The 22799-nt window shown below is 47.1% G+C and overlaps 1 protein-coding gene across 1 annotated transcript in view; it reads left to right on the forward strand.

The window, feature by feature from the left end:
* Positions 1–18771: 18771 nt before the first annotated feature.
* The window catches only part of LOC149350927 (uncharacterized), a 9115-nt gene continuing 5087 nt past the window's right edge, over positions 18772–22799 (forward strand). The window contains exons 1-5 of the mRNA XM_089576952.1: positions 18772–20856; positions 20949–21027; positions 21326–21459; positions 21654–21753; positions 22789–22799. The exon at positions 22789–22799 is cut by the window's right edge and continues 91 nt beyond it. Coding sequence (XP_089433078.1) covers positions 18797–20856; positions 20949–21027; positions 21326–21459; positions 21654–21753; positions 22789–22799 — 2384 coding nt within the window. The 5' untranslated portion in view covers positions 18772–18796. The remainder of the gene's footprint in view (positions 20857–20948; positions 21028–21325; positions 21460–21653; positions 21754–22788) is intronic.

The raw sequence follows: 22799 nt of genomic DNA on the forward strand, positions 1-22799 counted from the left end.
AATAAAGTATTTGTACAAACGGCTCTAAAAAAAGCCGCAGAAAAACATCGCACCGGGAAGGAATAGAAGAACGTACATCACATTAAGCAATATACTCAAACACTTTCTGCAGCCGCTATTCAGCATTATCAATCACCTATAGCAGAAGGGCGTACCCTGGAAACGAAAGCACCCCTGGGGGTACCAACCTCGAAAACCTCCTTGACGCGCTGACAACCCTAGCTACATTTCCTACCTTCGTGTGTTCAATAAAGAAGACAATGGTTTTGAATTCCCTCTTATGACTCCTAGACTCGAGAGACTGGTTCAAACCGAATTTCAGCGCTAAAGAATCAATGCTCTGCACTAATAATACACTAATAATACAACTAATAATACTAATAACTTTAATTTTTGCCTTCAGTTATTTAAGTTATATGTTATACCAAGTAAGTACATGAGGTGAATTCTGCCAGCCTGTTATCTTTCTCCTCTCCTATTCCGCAGGTATCTCATCTAAAAAAGACACGGAAATTGTGTTTAAATTAGCGCACTTCCACATTTTCCCACCGCAATACATGTAGACTGTGTTCATCTCATTAATTATCCTGCATCTTTCCGCATCTTGATGGAACAAATTCAAGACATTTCCCGCCAAACACCACAGGCCCAAGAACACACTACTGCCGACATTTCGGGGAAAAGAATCGCGATTGTTTTCTTCTGGTCATTTGACTTTCGCTGAAATATTTTCCCTAAATATTCTTGTTGACCCGTTCAGCGCTCTTTGGAGTTTCTGCGTAAAAGCAAAAGTGAGTTATAGTGAATTTTTTTAGGAAATACGGAACCAGGTATGAATGAATATTTTCTTTTCGACTACCATTCTTGCATTTCACTATCATATGATGTCATACGTAACCCACGTATCCACCTTATATATTCTTTTAACTAGAGCAAAAATTATCAAAATTATTAGTTTTAATTTTTTTTCTCATGTCCGTTATGGACTTCACAGCTGCTTTAAGTACTTTTCCAGCTTCGGTTGGAATACGTTTGATAAAATATATAATTTCAAATTGGCATGAATGTTATTCTCAGTCACCCGGAAAAGGGCTCTTTCCTAAGATTCAGTCCTAAATTAAGCATTAACGCCTTGAGGATAAAAATAAGTGAGACGTCTCATTACGTATTTGCCAGTTAGGTTGTAATATTAAAATTTAAATCCGATGAAATTCTGTTTAAAGCGAAAAAAATTTTGGAAGTTGACAAACAACCTAGTCTCCACCCATGTAAGGGTAGTCTTTTATTGTATTCACCGCACAGCACACATGCACTGCAGCTAAGTTTCTTGCCCACTTATCTATTCGGGCTCTACTATAGGTGAGCGCTTGCTGAGAGATAAACAGATAGAAAACCCAGAAGCCGGCACTCTGCGGTTACCTTGCATTTATTACCAAGTATTTTCGGCTGTTGGACCGAAAGCGGCGTTAACAAAAGAGAGGTACAAGCAGTATTATAGAAAATGGTGTAATAATCTCTTTGGATATTCGGAATGTATTCAAATATACACGATCACGAGTTTGTCTTTATAAAAAGTCTGGTATTTGGAGTCTTAAAATGTGGTCTTAAACAGGTAGCCTTTCTATATTTCAAGCAACAAGAAACGCACCGATTAAAAACAATATTTAATCACAAGAGCCTAAAAATCAGCCAGTAACGGTACTTGTAAGCACTCGTGCTGAGGCACTAGCATGTGTTAAAGGTCACAGAGGAAACACAGAAAAACATCTAGTAGATAGCCTTGCCAAAGAACTCATTAAGTATTCAGAGGATGTGACTGTCGCTATGCCAAAAGTGTACGTTAAAATAATTAAATGCAATCTCATACTAATCGCTCATCTTTCCCTCAATTATTTGCCCCTGCCATGCAATTAAAGCACACGAGTGCTCCACATTCTATTTCATATTTAAGGTTACAACTGAATCACTGTGCCGAAGTGGGGAGACCTCAGGAAGGGCTGGCCACCATTCGCAATCATATACCGTCCAACTCAGCAGCAAAAGAAGAACTTAGCAAAAAGCTTGGCTGCGATCGGAGTAGTCGAAATCCAAAATTAAATAATGACAAAAGCCCCGCGTCTACTACAAGAGGTGGTAAAATGCGTTGTAAATCAACAGATTAAGAAATTTTAAATTTTATTATCGGTTGCACAAAATTAAAAAAAAAATCAATGGAATTTTATTGTATGTTTACACCAGAATTTCTTCAGACCTCTACTCCTCCTCACATTATAAAAGGACATTATTTTCTTTTGTGAAAAATATCGCACAGAACATAAAGAAACAGACCTACCGAGGTCATTTCTTTTCTGTTTTTCAAGTAACGTTGAAAAAAAAAAAAATATGCGGTCTAATCCATTCTACGTCTAGATTACCTCACTGCAAGAATGCATGCGTGTTGTTCAGTGTTTTGATATCATGCATACATTAGAAGCAATAGAGGGAAGGCTGTAACTAAACAAACCTTCAAGCACTCTTTTCATTACATCACTTGTAAGCACCCACATGGCAGCAGCGATGACGTAGAATGTACGACAAAAGTTACTTAGAATATTCGCCTGTTATCGGCGCCTCAGCGCAAGCATTTGTTTTTAATTTCATTTACTTTCCAATAGCGTTCCGGGTGAGTTCGGTCCGGCGGATTCAAGGAACGAGGACGTTGGCGTTGGCACAAATATATATTTGTAGACATTTCATGCGCTTGATGACCCAACCAGAAACACAAATACTATCACGCTCGAAACAAGAAACGGAGACCCTTCAAGCACCAACGAGCGCGGACAAGAGTATACGTGCGAGGGAGGCTACAAAACTCATGCTCGAACGCAACAGAGGACGCATCACAAAGAAAGGAACTCTGCGCGCTCCAAAAGAATAAAAAGCAGCAAGTTTTCAAGGAGTCTTTCTTAGCTCATCCCGTGAGGATATTCCGCTTTATTAAGGGGAAAAAATATATCTCTCTCGTGCGGTGTCTTTTACAAAAACCTTTGTCTTCCTCCTTGTGCTTCGCTGCGCAAGAAATTAGTGACAGTTTTTAGCAGTCTGTTGTTGCTGTTCGTGTTGTATTAATTGCAAGCAAACTATGAAATGAACCAAGTGCCCTTTGCATAAGCTTCAACGGTCTGCATGAGACTCGAGGTTAATTAACTTTCTTTTGCCGCAGCCATCTTATGCGCTTCTCAGGTTATGGCTCGTCTGTTCAATCTCTTTCTGACTTCTTCATTCTTTGCAGTCTTCTAGTTAGTTCGTCAGTTTATGGGGTTTAACATCCCAAAGCGACTTAGGCTATGAGGGACGTCGTAGTGAGGGGCTCCGGAAATTTCGACCACCTGGGGTTCTTTAACGTATACGATGGCAACGCACAGCACACGGGCCTCTAGAATTTCGCCTCCGTCGAAATGCGACCCCCGCGGCCGGGATCGAACCTTTGCAGTCTTCAGACCGCATGACGCAGTGATTGCGTATCGATTGGAGGATTGCGGATCGAGGAGCGCTTACTTCAGTTTCCCAGCGCAACACAGGGCCTTGAAGCTCTGCTGCAAGTTTTTCTTTATTGGCAACCAGGAATGGTACAACCCCCCCCCCCCCTCTTTCTTTCTTATTTTTTTTTATGGTTTGTCGACCTTCGTGAACTTTTTTTGCTGTTCGTTACCATTCTGTTTCCTTTTTTTAATTACTCGGCTACGAATTGTTGCATCAAGTGCGCATTTTGTTCACAGCTTTTTTATTCCTGTTTGTTTCTTTTTTTTTGCTTATTATCTCTGCCTTAGGTATTTTATTTGGCACTGTACCGTTTTACTAGCCGCACGGCTATTGATTTAAATATTGTTTTATGCATATTGCCTTGTAGGTTTAAAAATAAAGAATTCTTTGACTTTGAACTGACATCTGCTTCTTCGCCTTTCCCTCCCAATTTTCTTTTCTTAAATTCCAATTCCCCCTCAAATAACGCCGAAAAGGGAAGGGGGGGGGGGCTATTTGATGAAATAATATAATCATGATTATTTGGATACATTTCATTTCAATCATTCTCTGACACCAGCCTCTTGCGCTTGCAAAAATGAGTGAGGAGGGTGGTCTTCATAAAACGCGCTACATGTGCGTCAACTTATACGTAATGTACGACTGCTGTGGTGTAAATTACTAAAATTCCTCCCGCTGCAAGAAGAAATTGCGGTTCCGAAAGGCGAAGAATAGAGACGATACACCCTCTACAGATTCCTTCAAGCTGAAAGGAGTGATGAAAAAGGAAGCCTAATCGAATTGACTCAAAACAAGATCAAGCGAAAGCCTTGGGCCCCGCCGCGATGGCTCAGTGGTTACAGCGCTCGGCTACTGACCCGAAAGACGCGGGTTCGATCCCGGCTGCGGCGGCCGAATTTCGATGGAGGCGAAATTCTAGAGGCCCGTGTGCTGTGCGATGTCAGTGCACGTTAAAGAACCTCAGGTGGTCGAAATTTCCGGAGCCCTCCACTACGGCGTCCTTCATAGCCTGAGTCGCTTTGGGACGTAAAACCCCAATAAAACAAAAAAAAAAACAAAGTCTTGGAACAGTCGGATCAACGTCTCGGAGCTCCTGCCGTTGAATAATTGGTGTACAGACAAAACATGCATCGTAAGTGCTGTTGCAGTTCGTTTCTTCTCTTGGGTACTCTAATCGTCAGTGTGTAATACGAGGACTATACGCGTCTAAAAGAAAGTTTTGCGCTCTGCGGACTATATGCTGCATATATACTGGTGCATACAACGCAGTAATTTTTTTTTTTTTTTGCCTTCAAAATAGCCCCCTCATAACATGTTCCCTGCAATACGATTCTCACTATCACAATGGTTTTTTTTCTTCTTTTTATACATTAAACTTTCATGTGAGTGGACAGGTGGGCTCTGCGGACCGCGTACCGGGTGTGGACAATCTTGTCATTTTCATTTTTTATGGAGAATTGAGCCCTGCGCACCGGGAGGGGAAAACAGTCAGGAAATCATTGCATACACCCGTAGCACTTGTTTCTCCCGTTCGGAGCAAAATCTTTTCCAAAAAAAAAAAAAACTAAACAAATGCGCAGGCTTTTTTTTCTCTCTCTCTCTTCCCAGGCACGGCGGCAATGCTGCTTTCAGTCCGCCAGCGTAGAAGCATTTCTCAATGGCGCATAAAGAAAGGACAACGGCCGCGCCTTGAGCAGGATTTACCGCTGCTTCTCGCGCGACGTCGAAAGTCTGCCGGGACACTTCCGGTAGAAGGCGGCGGGACTTGCAGAACCATGTGGTCACGGCCAAGGCCGCAGCGGGCAGCCCAAGACACCGTCTGGAGAACTCGGCGCGCTCGTGTCTGCGCTGCCGCCGAAGAGGGACGTCGCGTGTGCTGGGCGTATATTGCAAACCTGTCCCCGGGTTTGTTCACACCGGGTGCAGCGCGCCTGCAGCGATATTTCTCGCCGGTTGCGCTTCGCTTTTGCCTTGTTGCATCCTGGCCGATTCGGCGGCCACGGCAGGAACACGGCGCGCGGGGCCAGCAGACCCGGCGTGATTCTTCACGCAGCATGACGTTGCCGCCGAGCAACCACACGGATGCGCGACGTCCGAAAATCTCGCCGGACCTCCAAACCAGTTCTCCTGTACGCTGGCTTTTAATTTCGCTCTTTTCTGCTTGTTTAGATGGCCGGCCCGCTGGGCTTGTTTAGATCTCCGGCATGCGTGCGTTTACTCACTTAGTGTCCGCCGGTCCTCTCTCTATACAAAGACTCGTTTCTCCTCGGTCTTCGGTTCCGAGCGTGATAAACTCTTTCCGGAGCCGTATCTTTCTCTCCTTTAATTCCTGTGGGATTCTTGTTAACTTTTTCTCTTCCTTCCCCACCTTGCTCCTCGGGTGAGGCAGCGGAGCATTGACCCAGCATACCGGAACAGCACCACTAGGGCCACCTGGGATAACACCAGATAACAGAGGTGCTGACCAGGAGCAGCGCGGCTCAGAGCGCTGCCAGAGCGTCGAGAGCAGTGGACGTGCTTCCTGGCCGGTAAGGACTTGCTCGCTGGCGGGCTCCACGCGCGCGTTGCTTCGGCGCCTCGAGGCCTCGGAGCCAGAGTAGCCCTCGGGGGGAAAAGCGATGAAGACGCGGCCAATGGCAAAGGAATTTGCCTTTAGCGAAGTCGTGGCAAAACCTGCGGTTTGCGGATTCATTGGGCAATAATTGAGCCGCGGGTCTAGGTGGTTCTCTGCAGGGACACCGCGGTCTTTGGCTGTCACTCGCGGCGTTGATTGGACTGCGCTGGCGATAGCGACAGCTCGGATCAGTCGCTGCTGCGAAAGATAGCCAAAAATTGTGCGTCATTCTCCGGGAGAATAGCTTATATATTGCCGTCTCTTAATGCGCAGACAGAATTTAGTGATGCTCGTGAGCAGCCTTTCTGCTTTTAGGAATTCGGGGCAGTGACAATGAACTGGTGCTTTCCTGCGATGTGCTAATGCCTTAAATTGACTTTAACGTTTTCCTTTGACAACCGTTCTGTTTATGGCGGAAATCAGGATTCACGCATGTCAGGTCTTGCAAACTACTCAATGAGCGGGAGTTGTTTGTGGTCATCCGCCCGCACATAATAATTCGACTCATAAGCTGACAACTTGAGCTTGTGTCTTCCCTGCAGTGAAAATAGTTTGGCCAAGATTGAAGCTAAGCTGAAAAGAGCTACTGTGCCCTTGTATACGACAGAGAAGTTGGCAGCGCCTCTATATCTGCAAAACAGCTGTGGGTTAGGAAGGACATGAAGTCGTGACATAATGGGCTCTGTTATCATGCACGGAGCAATGGCCCCAAGTTCCGTGAACTGAAAAGAAAAAAGTATACTCATCCTTTGTAGCAGCGGCGCGAACGTCTTGCAACCTACGCATGAGTCTTAACGGCCAAAGTGACGTTGATTGACCGATTGATAGCCCTTTACTGTTGAAGAGAGAGACAAAAAGCCACTCTGTGGGAAGAGACGCCAAGAACATATTGCACTTGGTACACTTTGTCAAAGGATAATGTTTTGGTCAAAAGCCGAGTCAGTCCGAGTCAGTGCGCTGAAGCTGGACCCGATCAGGAGAGGGTATGTATATGCCAGAGGAAGTCAGCATGTTACATGTGATCTGCGATTGCGCTCAGCCAAAAGACACTAAGTAGACGTAAATATTTGGTTCCGTGTGCTCTTGACACTGAAGAAGTTCTGCGTAATGGCGTCCGCTTGCATTGCTTGTGCATGCTTGCCGAGTTTACCCGCCCGCCCTTGCCACGTGCATACATGCCCTGTCCCAACTGCCAAGAGCAGCTGTGCTCGTGTGATGGCTGATATGGTCTGCGTCCGCTAGAGCGCCGAATTCCTGCTATGTCTATTTATTACACAGCTACGCTATGTCATGTTGTCCTTTTGATTGAAACGTCAGCCGTGTAACCAAAAACCGAGGCAACAGAGCAGAGGCCACCCCTGCCGCGCACCTGTGTTCTGATGCGGCCGCAAATCTCTCATCGCTCATTCTTTCATTCCGTCCTGAATTTTTTTTTCTTTCTCGTAGGCAATGCGACGCTCAGTCGAAATCATCGATCCCAAGTATTTTCTGAAGGTTCTCGTGAAATACTAGCCTGCTGCTCTCAAGGTTGACTTCGCGCTCCACTTAACCTGTTAGCGATTCCTCTTCGACACGCACAGAGGGCATATCGCTTCGAAAAATGCATGAGTAGGCAGTGCTGGCAGCACAGACCTCAGCATTTCCACAGCGCTCGTGTTCGTCAAGAAACGTCTTCACGCGTTTCATTCGTTCACCTGAGACTAACATTCTGGATGCAATTATTTTCCGCCTAGAGGTGGGTCTCTTTGCGAGAACCTTGCTCGGCAAATTTGAGGCCGGCTCACCCCAATTTCTTCGAGATTTGTTCGTAGTGATTCCTGAAAGCAAAGTACACCGAGGCAGTACGTAGAATGGAAAGCTTGGAGGCCATTGATGAGGTGACTATGGTCACATCCTCGCCGGCAAGGTGCCCACCCACGCCCCTGACATATTCGCTTTATAGTTCTACTGTGCGACATGTCCGTGCTATGCGGTTGCATGCTGGCTTCGTATTGGTCATGTGGGCGTATCTGGAGTGAGTTTGGCGGGGAGATCCTCTTTTCTAGTCGCGCTGGGTCCGACATACATAGGCGAGTGAGTGCGTTTCATGAGGAACTACAGGAGTGCTTTTGCCGCAGTAGTGAGAATACGCCAGGCAGTAAGGGACACCATTAGGCCTACGGAAATGAATTAATAGCCGACAGCTCGAATTAATGTCTCCTGGTATTCGTGTCGCTACCGCGTAAAACGGAAGGTTTTTTTTTTTGTCGATGTAGAACACAGACTGGAATTATACCGTTCAAACATGGAAATAATTTTTCATGGTAGTGGCGCGTCGTACTGGGGCAGAACTTGAGTACTGTGGCCTTATGCGTTTGTGAAGCAGGGCGTCAACTTAATGCGTGTGGAAACGCTAATGGCAGCGACTATGTGCAGTGCACGTGATTAGCGTTCAAATAAAGAGAAAGTGAAGTGAATCGGGGTTTAGATCACAACATATATAAGGTGGGCGTACTTGCATAATGTCCTTACCAAATATACATGCTCAAAAAACTTTTTTGAGAAAGAAATACCGTGGTCTGCAAAAACTCGCACAACAAGCTACGCTTTATAAAAGAATGGTTACTAAGCAGGCTTGATAGCCTTCGGTGACTTGGCGATATCTTTTTTCTCCTATGACATAAAATATTACAGTATCGGCGTTCTTTCTTCTATGTTGCGCTAACAATTACGATCATTTTCCTAAAAAACCAATGATACTAATTCACACATTCAGGATCGCTTCGCTGTGTTTTACGAAAAACCACAACTTAACATAGTGTCATCATGAAGCCTAGACGTTATCGTGTCGTTCCAGTTTTCAAAGGCGTTAATAAATAGCAGAATGGTAGTAATCGCATATTACCTCTAGCCATCAAGTACGTTTACCTTTTGGTGCTATATATATATATGCGCGCAGAAACGCTGTCGCTTACGTGAAAGTCCACCACTGGTTGATAAGATCAAGAGAGGCGCAAAGCCACGCAGAATTCCTCGCAGCCTTTGATCCTGCCGCCGATTGCGTAAAACAAGCCGAGCTCCTACGCGAACGGCGGACTAGCGTCGCGGTCGCGTGTGGGGGATGAAGTAAGAATGCAGATTCCACATGCTCGGCCACATCAGTACCGATCTTGCGGAAAGTCACCGGACGCCCCTTTGGCACCAGCGATAAGGCGGAGCGCGAAACATCGTAAAGCGTTGGCCGCATGGGCTGGCGACGTAACGGCGGTACGTAAAATATTGCCGGAGGGAGGGAGGTATCGCGGCCGTTGCTGGGGGCATCGAATAACAAGCGTCTGGTGGAGTTGCTGTTGGGTCAGTGAAGAACAAAACTTGAGAGAGATAAAGTTTGCAACACAGCGTTACATTGGGCGGTTTGCGGATTTCAAACAAATGCTCTAGGTGCCAGAGGAATGAAACACCGCTGATGAGCAATAGAGAAAGTCAGCTAAGGAACGAACAAAAAGCACAAGCAAAAAGATCGAAAGCAACGAGGTAATGGAAAGAGATCTGAGGGCATGCAGAGTGTGCAGATGACAGAACACAGAGAGACAGAGAGAGAGAGAAGCATTTGTCATTATCAGTTTGTAAAATTAAGTTTGCTGCAGCCCTTACCACCGGTCAAAAGGAGTGTTAGTGTATTTTTGTATACATGCTGGAAATGTTGAGGTTCCCAATAGGAGCTGGGTGCGCCAGCCTGGCGGCACGCAAAAGCTGCACAGCTTTGTGATACACTCCGTCTAACTTCAGTTATCACAGTGCACTTACAGCTACAAGTTCGAGGTGACGGATTCTAGAAGTTTGTGGTTGGCTCGCGAGTGCTCAAAAATATTGCACTGTAGTCGGGAACAAGTCAAGAAGGCAGCGGCGAATGCCTCTCGAAGGAGGCCCTCAACCAATGGCGTCGACCGGTTCTCATGAGGTCAAGGTTGCACCGCAGCAGAGGCAGGAGGGAAGGAGACGGTCCTTTGTCCCCGTGCCCTGGGCAGTGGCTTGTTCGTTGTTCGGGCTATGGATGCGGAGGGAAGTTGGAGAGAAGGTGCAGGGTCGGTAGTGCTGAGGAGCCCACTCTCCATGGCACGAGGACAAAGGACCCTCTCCTTCTCTTTCCTGCCTAGCCTCTGCTGCATTGCCATGAAAAGTCATCCGCGGGTATAGCGTGAAATCGCAAGTGACTGGCAAGCACCTCCGTGAAATGAGATTAACCTTGAGGTCATGAGAATCGGTCGATGCCATTGGCTGCAGGGCCTCCATAGAAGGTCATTTGTCGCTACCTTCTTGGCTTGTATCCGACTGCAGTAGGTTCCACCACACTATGAGAATCAACTAGACGGGGAACAGGGTTCGGCCGCTTCTGGATTGCGATCGCCGCTTGCAACACTTGTTTGGCTTAAAAGTGAAGACACCATATAGGTGAACGCAAATTGAATTGGTTTATGGATGAATCCGACCGAAACCTCTTACGATTGTAAACGCAACTGATGGCAGGCTGCAACCTGACTTTCTTGCCCATAGCTGCTTTCAAGCCCAGCAGACCTCTGCACTTTACCTTCCTTCTGACGTCGTAACTTCATAGCGACCTACCATGCATTCGTATCAGGCTTCGTATCGTCCCGTCTCAATTTTGACAGCGTCGTTTCCTTGTCGGAGGCATTTTAACAGAAAGAACGCTGCTGTGTACACGAAGTGATACAAAGCGAAACCTTGATGCACCGCCCATTAGGTGATGGCTCGGCACATGGAGACTGAAGGAAGCTGCGTTCGTGGTAAAGCGAGCGGTTCTCGCTTCAGCGAACGCCCGTGTTCTTCGACGTTAAGCGTATTTCGGTCGCGCGCTACTGGTTCATGTGCGATGTGGGATGTTAAGACTACTTGTTAATGACGTACTATATTCTGGTACTTCCATTTCAAAAATGAAAAGGAAAATTATAGGTGTAACGTTAACAGGAAGAGGGCAGAGTGGGTCAGGGAACAAACGCGGGTTAATGGCATCCTTTTCGAAATCAAGAAGAAATGGGTTTGGGCAGGGCATGTAATGCGAAGGCAAGATAACCGGTGTTCCTTAATGGTAACAGACTGGATTCCAAGAGAAGGCAAGCGATGCAGAGGGCGGCAGAAAGTTAGGTGAGCGGATGAGATAAAGCAGTCTGCGGGAATAGGGTAGCCGCAGCTGGCACAGGAGAGGACTAATTGGAGAGATATGGGGACGCCTTCGTCATGCGGTGGGCGTAATAAGGATGATGATTTCAAACGTAATAACGCACTTACGGCACGCACGCACACACGCACGCATGCACGCTATATATATATATATATATATATATATATATATATATATATATATATATATATATATATATATATATATCTTGCCCTGTTAGATCTCGCTGTCTTTGATGCACGCGGATACGTATATAAGTATTGCATTCGTCTCTAACTCTGATGAAGACTCGAGTAATTGCAAGTGCATGAAAACATGACGGAGCTCTTTTTTTTGTAGTTGTTTATACTAATTAACGTGATATTCTGCTCTATGCAGTACCATAGGTCGGCACACTCACTCATGAGTGCACTCATATCGCCTCACTCACACTCACACTCACGTCTGTGAGTGTGAGTGTGAGTGAGTGGTCGTGAGTGCGAGTGGACGTGAGTGTGAGTGCGAGTGAGGGGATGTGAGTGTGGGTGGTCTGAGTGTGAGTGCGAGTGAGTGGTCGTGAGTGCGAGTGGACGTGAGTGCGAGTGAGTGGATATGAGTGTGGGTTGTCATGAGTGTGAGTGTGAGTGAATGGTCGTGAGTGTGAGTGGACGTGAGTGTGAGTGTGAGTGCGAGTGAGTGGATGTGAGTGGGGGTGGTCATAAGTGTGAGTGTGAGTGGACGTGAGTGTGAGTGGACATGAGTGCGAATGCGATTGAGTGGATGTGAGCGTGAGTAGAGGTGAGTGGGTATGATTGATGAGTGGATGTGAGTGGGCGTGAGTGGGCGTGAGTGGGCGTGAGTGGCAATGAGTGGTTGTGAGTGGATATGAGTGGATATGAGTGACAATGAGTGGTTGTGAGTGGCAATGAGTGGATGTGAGTGGCAATGAGTGGATGTGAGTGGTGGGTGGAAGCGACAGCGAAGTCGGTCGCCCATGTTTCGTGACGCTGATACCCGCTTAGCTATTTTCATGTTGTTGACAGCTGCGGGGAAGAAAATATTCACTACTGAAGGCGCTCGAGGCAGCATAAGGCATCATGCCGGTGTCTTTGGACAACCGAAGGAAAGGATTCCGCTGGCACGGGAACGGCAATCTTTCGTTGCTTTTGTAGTTCACCGTTGGCACGGGCGCAGGCCCTTCGCGGATGCAATGAGCCGCTACAAGTTTTTTGAGACCCTTTATCGAATTTCGCGTTGCTAGTCCTGAAAATATAGATATATGTCTCTTGCCACGCTCCCCGCATGGCTCGATCTCGTATACATATGAGTTAAAATGCTTACTGCTGAAACAACGACTGTCCGCTGCTCGGCAATAACTACCGTAAGTTGGGACCTCGGGTGCTGCAGTGGACTTCGTTTTTTTTTTCTTTGCCCAGGTGTGCGCATTGCAGAGCTCTCGTCTGGCCGTAATTTGTTCATAGGCTCTAACCCATGCGGTAACCCGACCTCCTTTATCCCAGGTCTTGAACTGCACAAACCCGGCTCAAGCCCGGAAACGACGCGAAAACCAAGTGCGCTTTTCGGTAACGCCAGAGGATTCTTGTTTCTATCATGTACTTAAAGAGCCCAGCGTCGGAAATCAAGCATGTGGCTTTTATAATTTATTTTTTTTTGTGTGTGCATAGCATCAGGCATGGTAATATCTTTGACGCCCAAGGAGATATCCAAAACAGCAATATTTTATGTTTTAATTTGCGCCAGAAATTATTGTTTCGTGCTGATAGTGGTAGTGAAGTTCGCGGTCCTGTGCATTGTTTGTCGCGTCCGGGTTCGCGATAAAGGAATGTCCACTGAGTTTTTTTTTCTGCAGGGAGGGGGATGAGTCACATTGGCTGCCCAGCGGTATAAGGGGAGCGGGATAGCGACGGATTCCGATAATAAGGGAAAGGTCAAACACCCTCCGGGAACATATGCGTCAGGTCGCATCCCACTGTGCACGTTCTTGCGGAAAGGCGGATCCTCGTCGTGTAGCTTTTGTCCCATGTCTATGGCAGCACGCGTTGACAACTTGAGGCGCGGTCAACAGGACATTGCCACGCTAGCTACAGGCTTGAAGACAGTTTGTAAGTGACGGTACTCAACAGATGGGCCTTGAGGTGACTTTCCCCGAACCTGAGTTTACCAGAGGTTGAAACAACCTGCACCGTGGGAAATCGAGAATGTTTGCGGAGCTCGCGGGACGAAGGGAGAAACCTCCGAAATCTTGATGGTGGAAAATGTACATATTTGGGCAGTGTTTGTGGAGGTGAGTTATCTTTTTTCCAAAATAACTGATTGGCTGTGTTGTCCTTTTACAGTTGTTGGTTGGCGACGTTTTCCTTTCCCCAGTGATTTATTGGGTTGATGTTTGTGGAGTTACCTGATTGGTTACTGTCTCCACCGACGGCAGGGTCATAGGGTTTAAAATCAAGTGTTTGGGCGGGACCGAGGGCTGGTTTCGTCACGTAAAGCTACTGGTCAGTCAAATGTAAACAAGTTTTCTCCTTGCTTGTATCTTTCTTTGTTTTATTAATTGGTAATAAAAAGTTAATCTCTCCAGAAGTGTCCTCTGGCAACGTGATCGAGCAATATCGAATCTGCAAGACGTCAAGCACCCTTCAATAATCATCATCAACGTAATTTACCTCTACAAGATTGAGAGGGAAACTCAACTGTGATGAAACTTTGCGGCGATTTTCGGCAGTGGATATGAGGTGGCAACCAAATAGCCGGACCTTTTTTGATTGGTTGGACGTACAGGTCGAAATTAATTTTTATGTACTCGGGAAAGGGATAAAAAATAGAATGTGTCTGAGTATTGTCACCGTTTCACTCGAGAAAAAAAAAAATAAAGAAGAAAAGCAGTACACGCGACTGAAAGTTAATAAGAATCAAGCTAGGACGACAGTTTTCGTTTCGCTTAAAGGTATCGTGCAAGCGAGTGCTGCTAAGGCACTGAAGAAAAAAACATACGACGCCACAGCCGAAAATGTGACCAGAAGAGAACAGAAAACTGAGGGCGGCGGGCGGAAGGGGGGCCAGGAACTTTTCACAAACAGTTCGAAGGGTGCCGACATATGCGACTCTGGACTGTGCTCGCAGCACAGGAAAAAGTTGAATATTAAGCTCCTCCACGCTCTTCCCGTAGTCCAAAAAAACATGTTTTTTCTTTGGTCATGAATAGGCTCCCGTCAGCGTCATGTAAGCAGAACTACGCCGATGGCAATATGAGCAGGTGGGGGCTGCCCTGGCAAGTCAACAACTCAAAAGAAAACATTCGACAGAAGTCTGTCTTGTTAGGGTGCTGGCAGAAGGGGTGCTGGCAAAGCACAAACCGACCAGCTCTATTGGTCACCTTCTCCCCCGCCCAAAAAACCGGCAGCCCAGAGAAAAGGCCCAGGGCGTCGTGTACAAAATTCCGTGTTCCGTCTGCCCGGTTTCGTACATAGGGGAAACGAAGAACTTCGCGGAAAGGATGAGCCAACACAAAGCGGACGTCCGTCACATGAATCGTCAACGCAGCGCCGTGGCCGAACACTGCGAAGGGTGTGACCATCCAATTGACTTCGACAGCACCATTGTATTGGAAACGGAAGCTAACCCACGCAGGAGGCTTCTACTCGAGTCGTGGCACATTCAGCAAACACGAGAGAATGTTAATCGTTCCCTGGGGACTCTCCCCTCATCCTATGTCAATGGGCTGCGGCCATTGACCCGGAGGTCCTCCACGCAGGGGCTTAAAAAGCCAAGCTGCGCTCGCCCGTAGTCAGACCGTGAAGAAGGGGCCGAGCCGGTCCCGAAACGTCGTGTTTTTCTGTTTTTTTCTGTATTTTACTTGGTTGGCGTCACTTACCTTCTCCTAACAAGTCAACAACTGCATATAAGCTTCCGCTGCATGTTGCGAGGCTTGGTTCTCATTTGTGCCGCCTAATCTTCGGCATTTGGCGAGTGAAACCGAAATGAGCTCGTGAAATGCGATTTTGTTCATTTTTCGTGTACAGCAAGGGGATTAACTTCTGTTGGCACGCACCGATTTCAGCAATCTTGCCCTAACTGATATCTGCATGGACAGCATGAGGCATCATTTGACGCAGATACTATGATTTCCACCAAGAACTTCTGGATGGCGCTTTTTCCCAGTAAACTCATATCATTTCAGATTGGCTCAAATTGGCTAACAAGTTAGCTGCATATGCATTCTTCCGAGAACGACGTTGGAGAATAATCGGGTGCAAAGTAAGCACCCCCTATTACCACGCGGATGCGCATGTGGTCTCCGCATGCACTGGCCTCAAAAACACCGCGTTGGTTTGTAAAACTTCCTTCAGACAGGAATTATGGGCAATACAGAAAACGTACTGCCTGCAGATATGTACAGTACACATATCGGTCACACATAGTAAGCTTAGTAGGTTTTGTAAATGGATTGATAATGGCAACCTCCCCTAGCATCGTTATTACGCGGGAAAATCCTCTACTTGCGACCCATTCCAGCCATTTTCCTTTGCGTGAGGAAATCACTCGATCTTTTGAAAAACACGCTCCATTTTCCATGCCGCGAAAAGTATTCATAATCGTCACTTACATCCAATGAGTTGATGCAGAGTCACGGACACGTCATTGTCAAGGAAGACCAAATCTTGGTAATTATACACCATCCAAGAATATTGTCAAGGCAAACTCATTATTATTACTTGCACACCGTCATAGGCACACGCACAAGGGAAGGAGGTGCGCCCCCCCCCCCTCCCCTTCCCCCCAAATAGCCAAGTCTGCCCCATACATTTAATCTGTCGGACCTATTCGGTCATTGTTTACAGTGCAGTGCTACCGCCAAGCAGGTTCTTGGACGGCCAAAGACCTCTGATGTTGCGTTTTAAGAACTGTTTACTTGCCAGGTCATTTTGGAGGCAATCTTTTCAGTTTCTTTTTTGCTGTGACAGTAACCAAAAAACAAATCTGTCATAGTTTCTGTGGTCTAGAGAGAACGGAAATTACTCCGGAAGCGCGATGCTACATCAATGCTTCAGCGACGCAATGACTGCCTTCCTCTGCCGGTACTCACGTGGTGAACAAGGGAGGGAAAGCCTCAGGGTGTTTGCGAACGTTTCAACAAGAGGACTGTCTTCGTCTGGGTGGAGACAAGACCTCTTGTGGAGACACTGGAAATATTGTGAATCTTGCCCCTCACTTGTTCACATTTTGAGCGTCAAAAAAATCAGCCGCGCTATATCCTCTCTATACCCTATATTCCTCTGCCGATGTTACAGATTAAAATAAAAAACTACACCTCTATAATATCCTGTATATTTAGCAATTCTATCACATGGAAATAAATGTTTTATAATCATTCCTCATATTTGCTCTCCGTTTTGGCGGCAGGGGCCTAGGTGAGAGGTGGTTGGGGTGGGGGGCGGGGAGGAGGGGGGGGGGGGCACTGCGCTAAAACTTGGCTCATTCTCATGGAGAACCCTGCGAACGCCTATGGACACTGTTCAAAAACTTGTCTAAGCATCTCAGCTGCTGACGCTATACAGGCAATCATCGTCTCAGCAGCAAGCGCAGGAGCACAGGTGCATAGCATTCGGTGCATGGAATATGCGTGATGAGTGACTACTTTCTTCGAGCATCGAAACTGTGCAAATTGGCCAAATAGCCCGACAAAGCCTGGGCAGCTCACCACCACATCTTTGCGACTCAGAATAATTTTGGGGGAGCTACGAGGGCAGTCGCCGCGCCAGTAAAACTCTCATCCCCTCCGTTGTCAGCAAACAAGGAAACAGTACACTGAACGTAAATGCGAGTGAGCGGACATGAGTATGAGTGTGAGTGGAAATGAGTGTGAGTGAGTGGTTGTGAGTGCGAGTGGTCATGAGTGCGAGTGAGTGGTTGTGAGTGAACATGAGTGCGAGTGAGTGGTTGTGAGTGTGAGTTGTCATGAGTGCGAGTGTGAGTGAGTGGCTGTGAGTGTGAGTGGACATGAGTGTGAGTGCGTGTGAGTGGTTGTGAGTGCGAGTGGTCATGAGTGTGAGTGTGAGTGAGGGGTTGTGAGTGTGAGTGGACATGAGTGTGATTGCGAGTGAGTGGTTGTGAGTGCGAGTGGTCATGAGTGCGAGTTTGAGTGAGTGGTTGTGAGTGTGAGTGGTCATGAGTGCGAGTGTGAGTGAGTGGTTGCGAGTGTGAATGGACATGAGTGTGAGTGTGTGTGAGTAGTAGTGAGTGCGAGTGGTAATGAGTGTGAGTGTGAGTGAGCCACCGCTCATGGTGCCGAGGTATGTGCAGTACTGCAGTCTACATAAGTGCATTTTTCTTCTCTATCATGAGGCCTACAACAATCTCGGACGCGAATATAGTTGCGCGAGTATTGGTCTCTCAACACAGCAAAACCGTATGACAAAGAACAGTCTCCCCTCCCCGCCTACCATTCTTTTTATTAAAGGATAAGAATACAGTGCATGGCAGTAAAAACTTATTAGTGCGCTAACACTAAGCTTCCAATCTCGAAAAAAAACCGTTTTCTGCTTGAGTGTCTGAAGCCAGCTCGACCAGCAGATATATAAATAAATATTGCCGCGACTGTGCCGCGCATGGGTTTCGAACCCGTGGCGTCGCGAACAGATCAGCTTCGCTGGCCACTGCACGAGAGCACTATGCAACCGATCACACCTCGTTTTTAACGGCCACTCTCTCGCGCTGTGCATTGCATGTCGTCGTCTTCGTCAACTCCCATCCGTGCGGAATGGATCCAGAACACACGGCTGTCGCAGTGCCCTCTTATGGTGTGTTAAGCGGTTCTAGAATTTTATAGTGCGTTACCACTCAGTTGCCCATTCTCATATCATTACCTGAAGCCTGACCTTGAGACCCTAGCCGCGAACCGGAAGAGAAATGAAACGCGACTTGCTAGCGTACATACTTCGCATTTGGCCAAGTAAGCTAAATCGGCTGTAATCTTTTAACTCCCTAATGCACATCATTTTCAATGTGCTGCGCTAGATCAACCGCATTCCTTCAACAAGAATGTTTAGCAGTGTGAAATATCTATACTAGATACAAAAGTAGCGAAGGTAATTATACGGCGAGGAATATCTACTGGATACAAAAGTAGCAATGTGAGGAGCAATGAGAGGAGAACTAATGTCCAGTGCTGAGAGAAGTACACTAAATGAAGCTTCACAAAGAAGCAGAAAGAAACAATTGGCGGCACGAAAAAGACCTACTTGCCTTCCTCTCTGTCTTCCCCTCACTCACCTTGTTTTCTACTGTCCGTTTGTGGTTTAGTCGACCAAGAGCTTCCTCACTTTTATTACGAAGTGAAATATATATTTAAAGATTATCGGGAAAAAATTAGTGTTTGGATCACACAGTAGTTATTCATGCTAGCACATGAACACATACTGTAATAACAAAACTCTTTCTTTTTACTCAAGGTGGATCCGGTCCTGTAGTGACAAAAGGAGAAGATGGGAGCCGTCAAGGTCACCTTCACGCTCGCACTGGTCACGACTACAGTGCTCTCTCTGCCCACGCTGCCGACGCCACTGAAGCTTTCGGGAGGACCGGACCAATCGGCGCAGCCCTCCGACCAAAGCAGCCACGCTGACTCTGTCCCTGGTGGTCAGGCCGTCGAGTCGAAGTCAACCAGCGAACCAAAACAGGCCGAGCGCCTAGAAGGCGTCCGCTCGGTGAGCAGCGACCCGTCCCTCACTACTAAAAAGCACAGTGCGAGTGACGGTTTTGTTCAAGCAACGCAGCAAGTGAGTACTCATGACGTGTCGGGTAAAGGCGCCGTCGTTCAGCTAAAGAAGTCTGTAAAACTGAACAACGAAGAAAGCCTGCCCTTAACAGGAGATGAACAAAAAGGTGGGAAGGAGGACACTGTTCCCACAGTAAAGTCTGAAGAGTCGGTTCACGAGAGCCCCACAGTTCCGGACAGTGATGCCACCAAGACCGATACTTGGGTGTCGGAAACAGCCAAGCCACAAGAGCCTGCAAAACCCCTGAAAGGAATTATAGAAGATGTGAAAGATTTAGCCGTCCCAGAAGATGCTGTTGAGCTACCTAGAGACGTTACCAAACTATCTGAAGACAACAGCAAGACTCCTGTAGCCGCTCCTGAGGACCAAGTAAAAACTGAGGACGAAGCTGATTTAACGCTCGAGGGGCAAAAAGAGCCGAATGCTGATCTAGAGCCGGGGCACACTCAGACTGTCGTTGCTGAAAGTGAAGTTCAAAAGCATGAAGAAAAGACCGTTAACGAAGGCAGCAAAAAGCCAGACGAGGCTTCTACGTTGGCTTCGACGGATGTTGCTCAAGCAGAACCTGCAACTCCGGAAAACCGTCCTGAAACCGACCATAAAATAAGCAAACGAGAAGATACAAAGCATGGTTTTGAAAAAGACTCCGCTGCACACTCAGAAAGCAACATCAGCAGTTCTAAGACCAAGACTGCCAAATCAGAGGTGTCAAAACCAGCACACACCAAGATGGAAGCGCATAAGTCTACTAAGCCACATGTTAAGACTGTGCAAGAAACTGCCGACGAAACAAAGGGCTTTAAGACATCCAGAGAAATTGCCAGCCCGGAAGTGACTGAGGTAGGTGCACGAGAATCGGACACAGTTGTAGCCGTGCAGGCACCCGATGCTGCTGAGCCTGACAGCAGCCAAGTGAGCCCTTCGTCTCAGGTTCCGTCATCAGCCGCTCCAGTGCTCCAAGCCTCCACTTCTCAAGCGGCAGTTCCATCGACTGATGCAGAAACACCTCAGGAGAAGCCGTCGTCGCAGGGTTCCAATGACACAGCCAAAAATCAGACGGCGGTTCCGACTGAAGGCAGCAGTGGTTTTATTAATCCTTTAGTTCCGATCAGAAATTTCTTTCAGCCTGTAATTAACGCAGCAACTGCGGTTGTCAGAGATCAAATAAGACCAGCAATCGGAGCTGCGCTCTCCCCCATCCTGGGTCCGCTGAGTCCGGGAAAAGGCGGAGAAGCGCAGAACGCCTCTACAGTTACGGCGGCTCCTCAAGTGCCGACGTCGGAAGGGGCTGCGACCTCGGCTACAAGCGTTGCGACTGATGAAGAGCCACAGAAGGAATCTCAAACCGCCCTGCCTACAGAGACAGCATCAGTCGCCGTTGAAGAAGGCAGTGAAGCTCCCGAAGTCAGGGTTGATGACACTGCTGCAGCATCGGATGCCAAAACCGTGGCCCTACCAGCCCTGGAAGCCAATCGAAACCAATCCCAGAGTCCGTTGGGCCCGTTCCCTTTGCCCTTCGACCCGGTATCCGCCATTAACCAGTTCACCAAGCCAGCAGTGGACGCGGCCACCAACGTGCGCGACCGAGTGCGACCAATCTTCGACGCCGCCGTGGCGCCCGTCGTGGAAGCGCTCAATCCAACCAAGGAAGCGAACAACGCCAGCACAGAAGCCGGTTCCGCCGAGCCGCAGCTGCGGGCGTCGGACGAAATGCCCGAGAGCGCGGCCGAAGAGCCGAGGGAGCAGAACAAGCGTCGCTACTCCAAGTAAGGACAATAAAGCGGAATGGGAAGGGCACTTCTCTCTCGTGTGTTGATGAAACATTTCCAGACGCTAACAGTGACATTTCGTTTGACAGTTACAAGCTGTTTTCCGTTTACATCGGTAATGACACTGCAACCCTGGATGTCATCAGCGCACTCAGGGAAAATCCGGAGGTAAGTCTGTGACTGCTTGTGTCCGGCTGAAAAAAAAAAAAGAGAAAGAGAGATGAGAACGCCGAGAGTGACGATGACTGCGAAAAGCGCCAAATTGGTCCATACAGCGCGTGGCAGTATGTGCAGGTCACGCCTGGCGAAAAACCTTACAATCATTTCTCGCACTCAGTTTCACAAGGAAGTGAGGCATAAATGACACGCTTCTCTCGGACGCCTGAGTTACACTGACAGGAAGCGTGCTTCCCCAAAGTTCAACAAACCGAACCTCATACAGACTCAACGCTCTGGCTTTTCGCAGGTTGACTTTTGGAACGGGCCCACACTGAATCGCAATGTGAGCTTCCTGATTCCTCCCGGGCTGGTTGAACAAATACAAAATCTACTCAAGAACGCTGGCATAGAGTACCAGATCCTCACCGACGACATTCAACGGTACAAACTCTGGCATATACCGCTTGAAAACAAACAAAAGAGTCTACAGAATGCTCTTGCGCGTCACTTTCTTTTCCCCTTTCTCAGAACAAGAGCGATAGTATCCAAAATATCTAAACAACGAGATCACAGTTCTGCCAGCAAGTATCTCCAACTAAGGAGATTATCTACTAAACCGAACTTTTCTTCCTCAGGTGGATAGACAGAGAGGACGAAGAAAACCGACCTGATGTATTTTTAGAGCAAAGAGATATTTTGAACTACGCTTTTGACAAATATCACCGAATTGAGGAGGTACGTAACCAATAGTTAGCACACTTCAGTGTACTCTTAAGTCATAAGCTTTTTTGGTCAAAACCGGAATCCTTCAACAACTAGTGAGCATTACTACTATTACTACAGTCGAACCTCTATTGAACGAAGCAGTTTATAACGAAATAATGAATATAACGAAGGGACGACGATTCCCCTCGTAAGCCCGGTCAACACGAGCTATAACGAAGCTGCGGCTATAACAAAGTCATCGGAGGACCCCTTCAACTTCGCTAGAACAAGGTTCAATTATATACTGCCACCAATTTTCGAGCAGGTTACCATAGAATAGCACTTGTTCGAGAGTGTAAGTAAATATCTGAAGGCACAGAACGATATAACTACACATCATCATCAGCTTTAGTTTTTGTCCACTGCAGGACCAAGGCCTCTCACATATCTCTAATTAACCCTCCTCTACCAGCCGCGGCCACCTTAGCCCCGCAAACTTCCTAATCTTTTCGCCCATCTAACTTTCGGCCGCCCTCTGCTACGCTCGCCTTCTCTTGAAATACAGTCCGTTACCCTTAACGACCATCGGTTATCCTGCCTCCACATTACATGCCCTGCACAAGCCCATTACTTCTTCTTGATTTCTACTAGGATGTCATTAACTCGCATTTGTTCCTTGACCCACTCAGCTCTCTTCCTATCTCTTAACGTTATACCTTTCATAATCCTTCCCATAACTGCACAAATTAAAACCTAAAAAGACTTGCAGAATAACTAGAAACATAGTCATGGTATTACTCTCTCTTGTAAGCAAATGCGAAAATACAGCACGTCAACAAATACACATAACTGAACATTCAGTGCATTTTTTTGCTAGTGTCAGGACTCATAAATTTAGGTCACGGAGTCTGAAATCCTGGGCACTGTTCCAGAAATCATTCTTCCAGTTTTTGAAAACGACTATGGAAATACATCAACATTGATGCGGTTTGCGGAAATCTAAAACGAAGGACGATTTATGTCTATGAAGGCAAAACTTACAATGTACTTTTTTTTTTCATTCAGATAACAGGGTA

Source organism: Amblyomma mixtum, chromosome 3 (genome assembly GCF_055824585.1).
Source record: "Amblyomma mixtum isolate Tamu chromosome 3, ASM5582458v1, whole genome shotgun sequence".
In the NCBI taxonomy this organism is placed as follows: Eukaryota; Metazoa; Arthropoda; class Arachnida; order Ixodida; family Ixodidae; genus Amblyomma; species Amblyomma mixtum.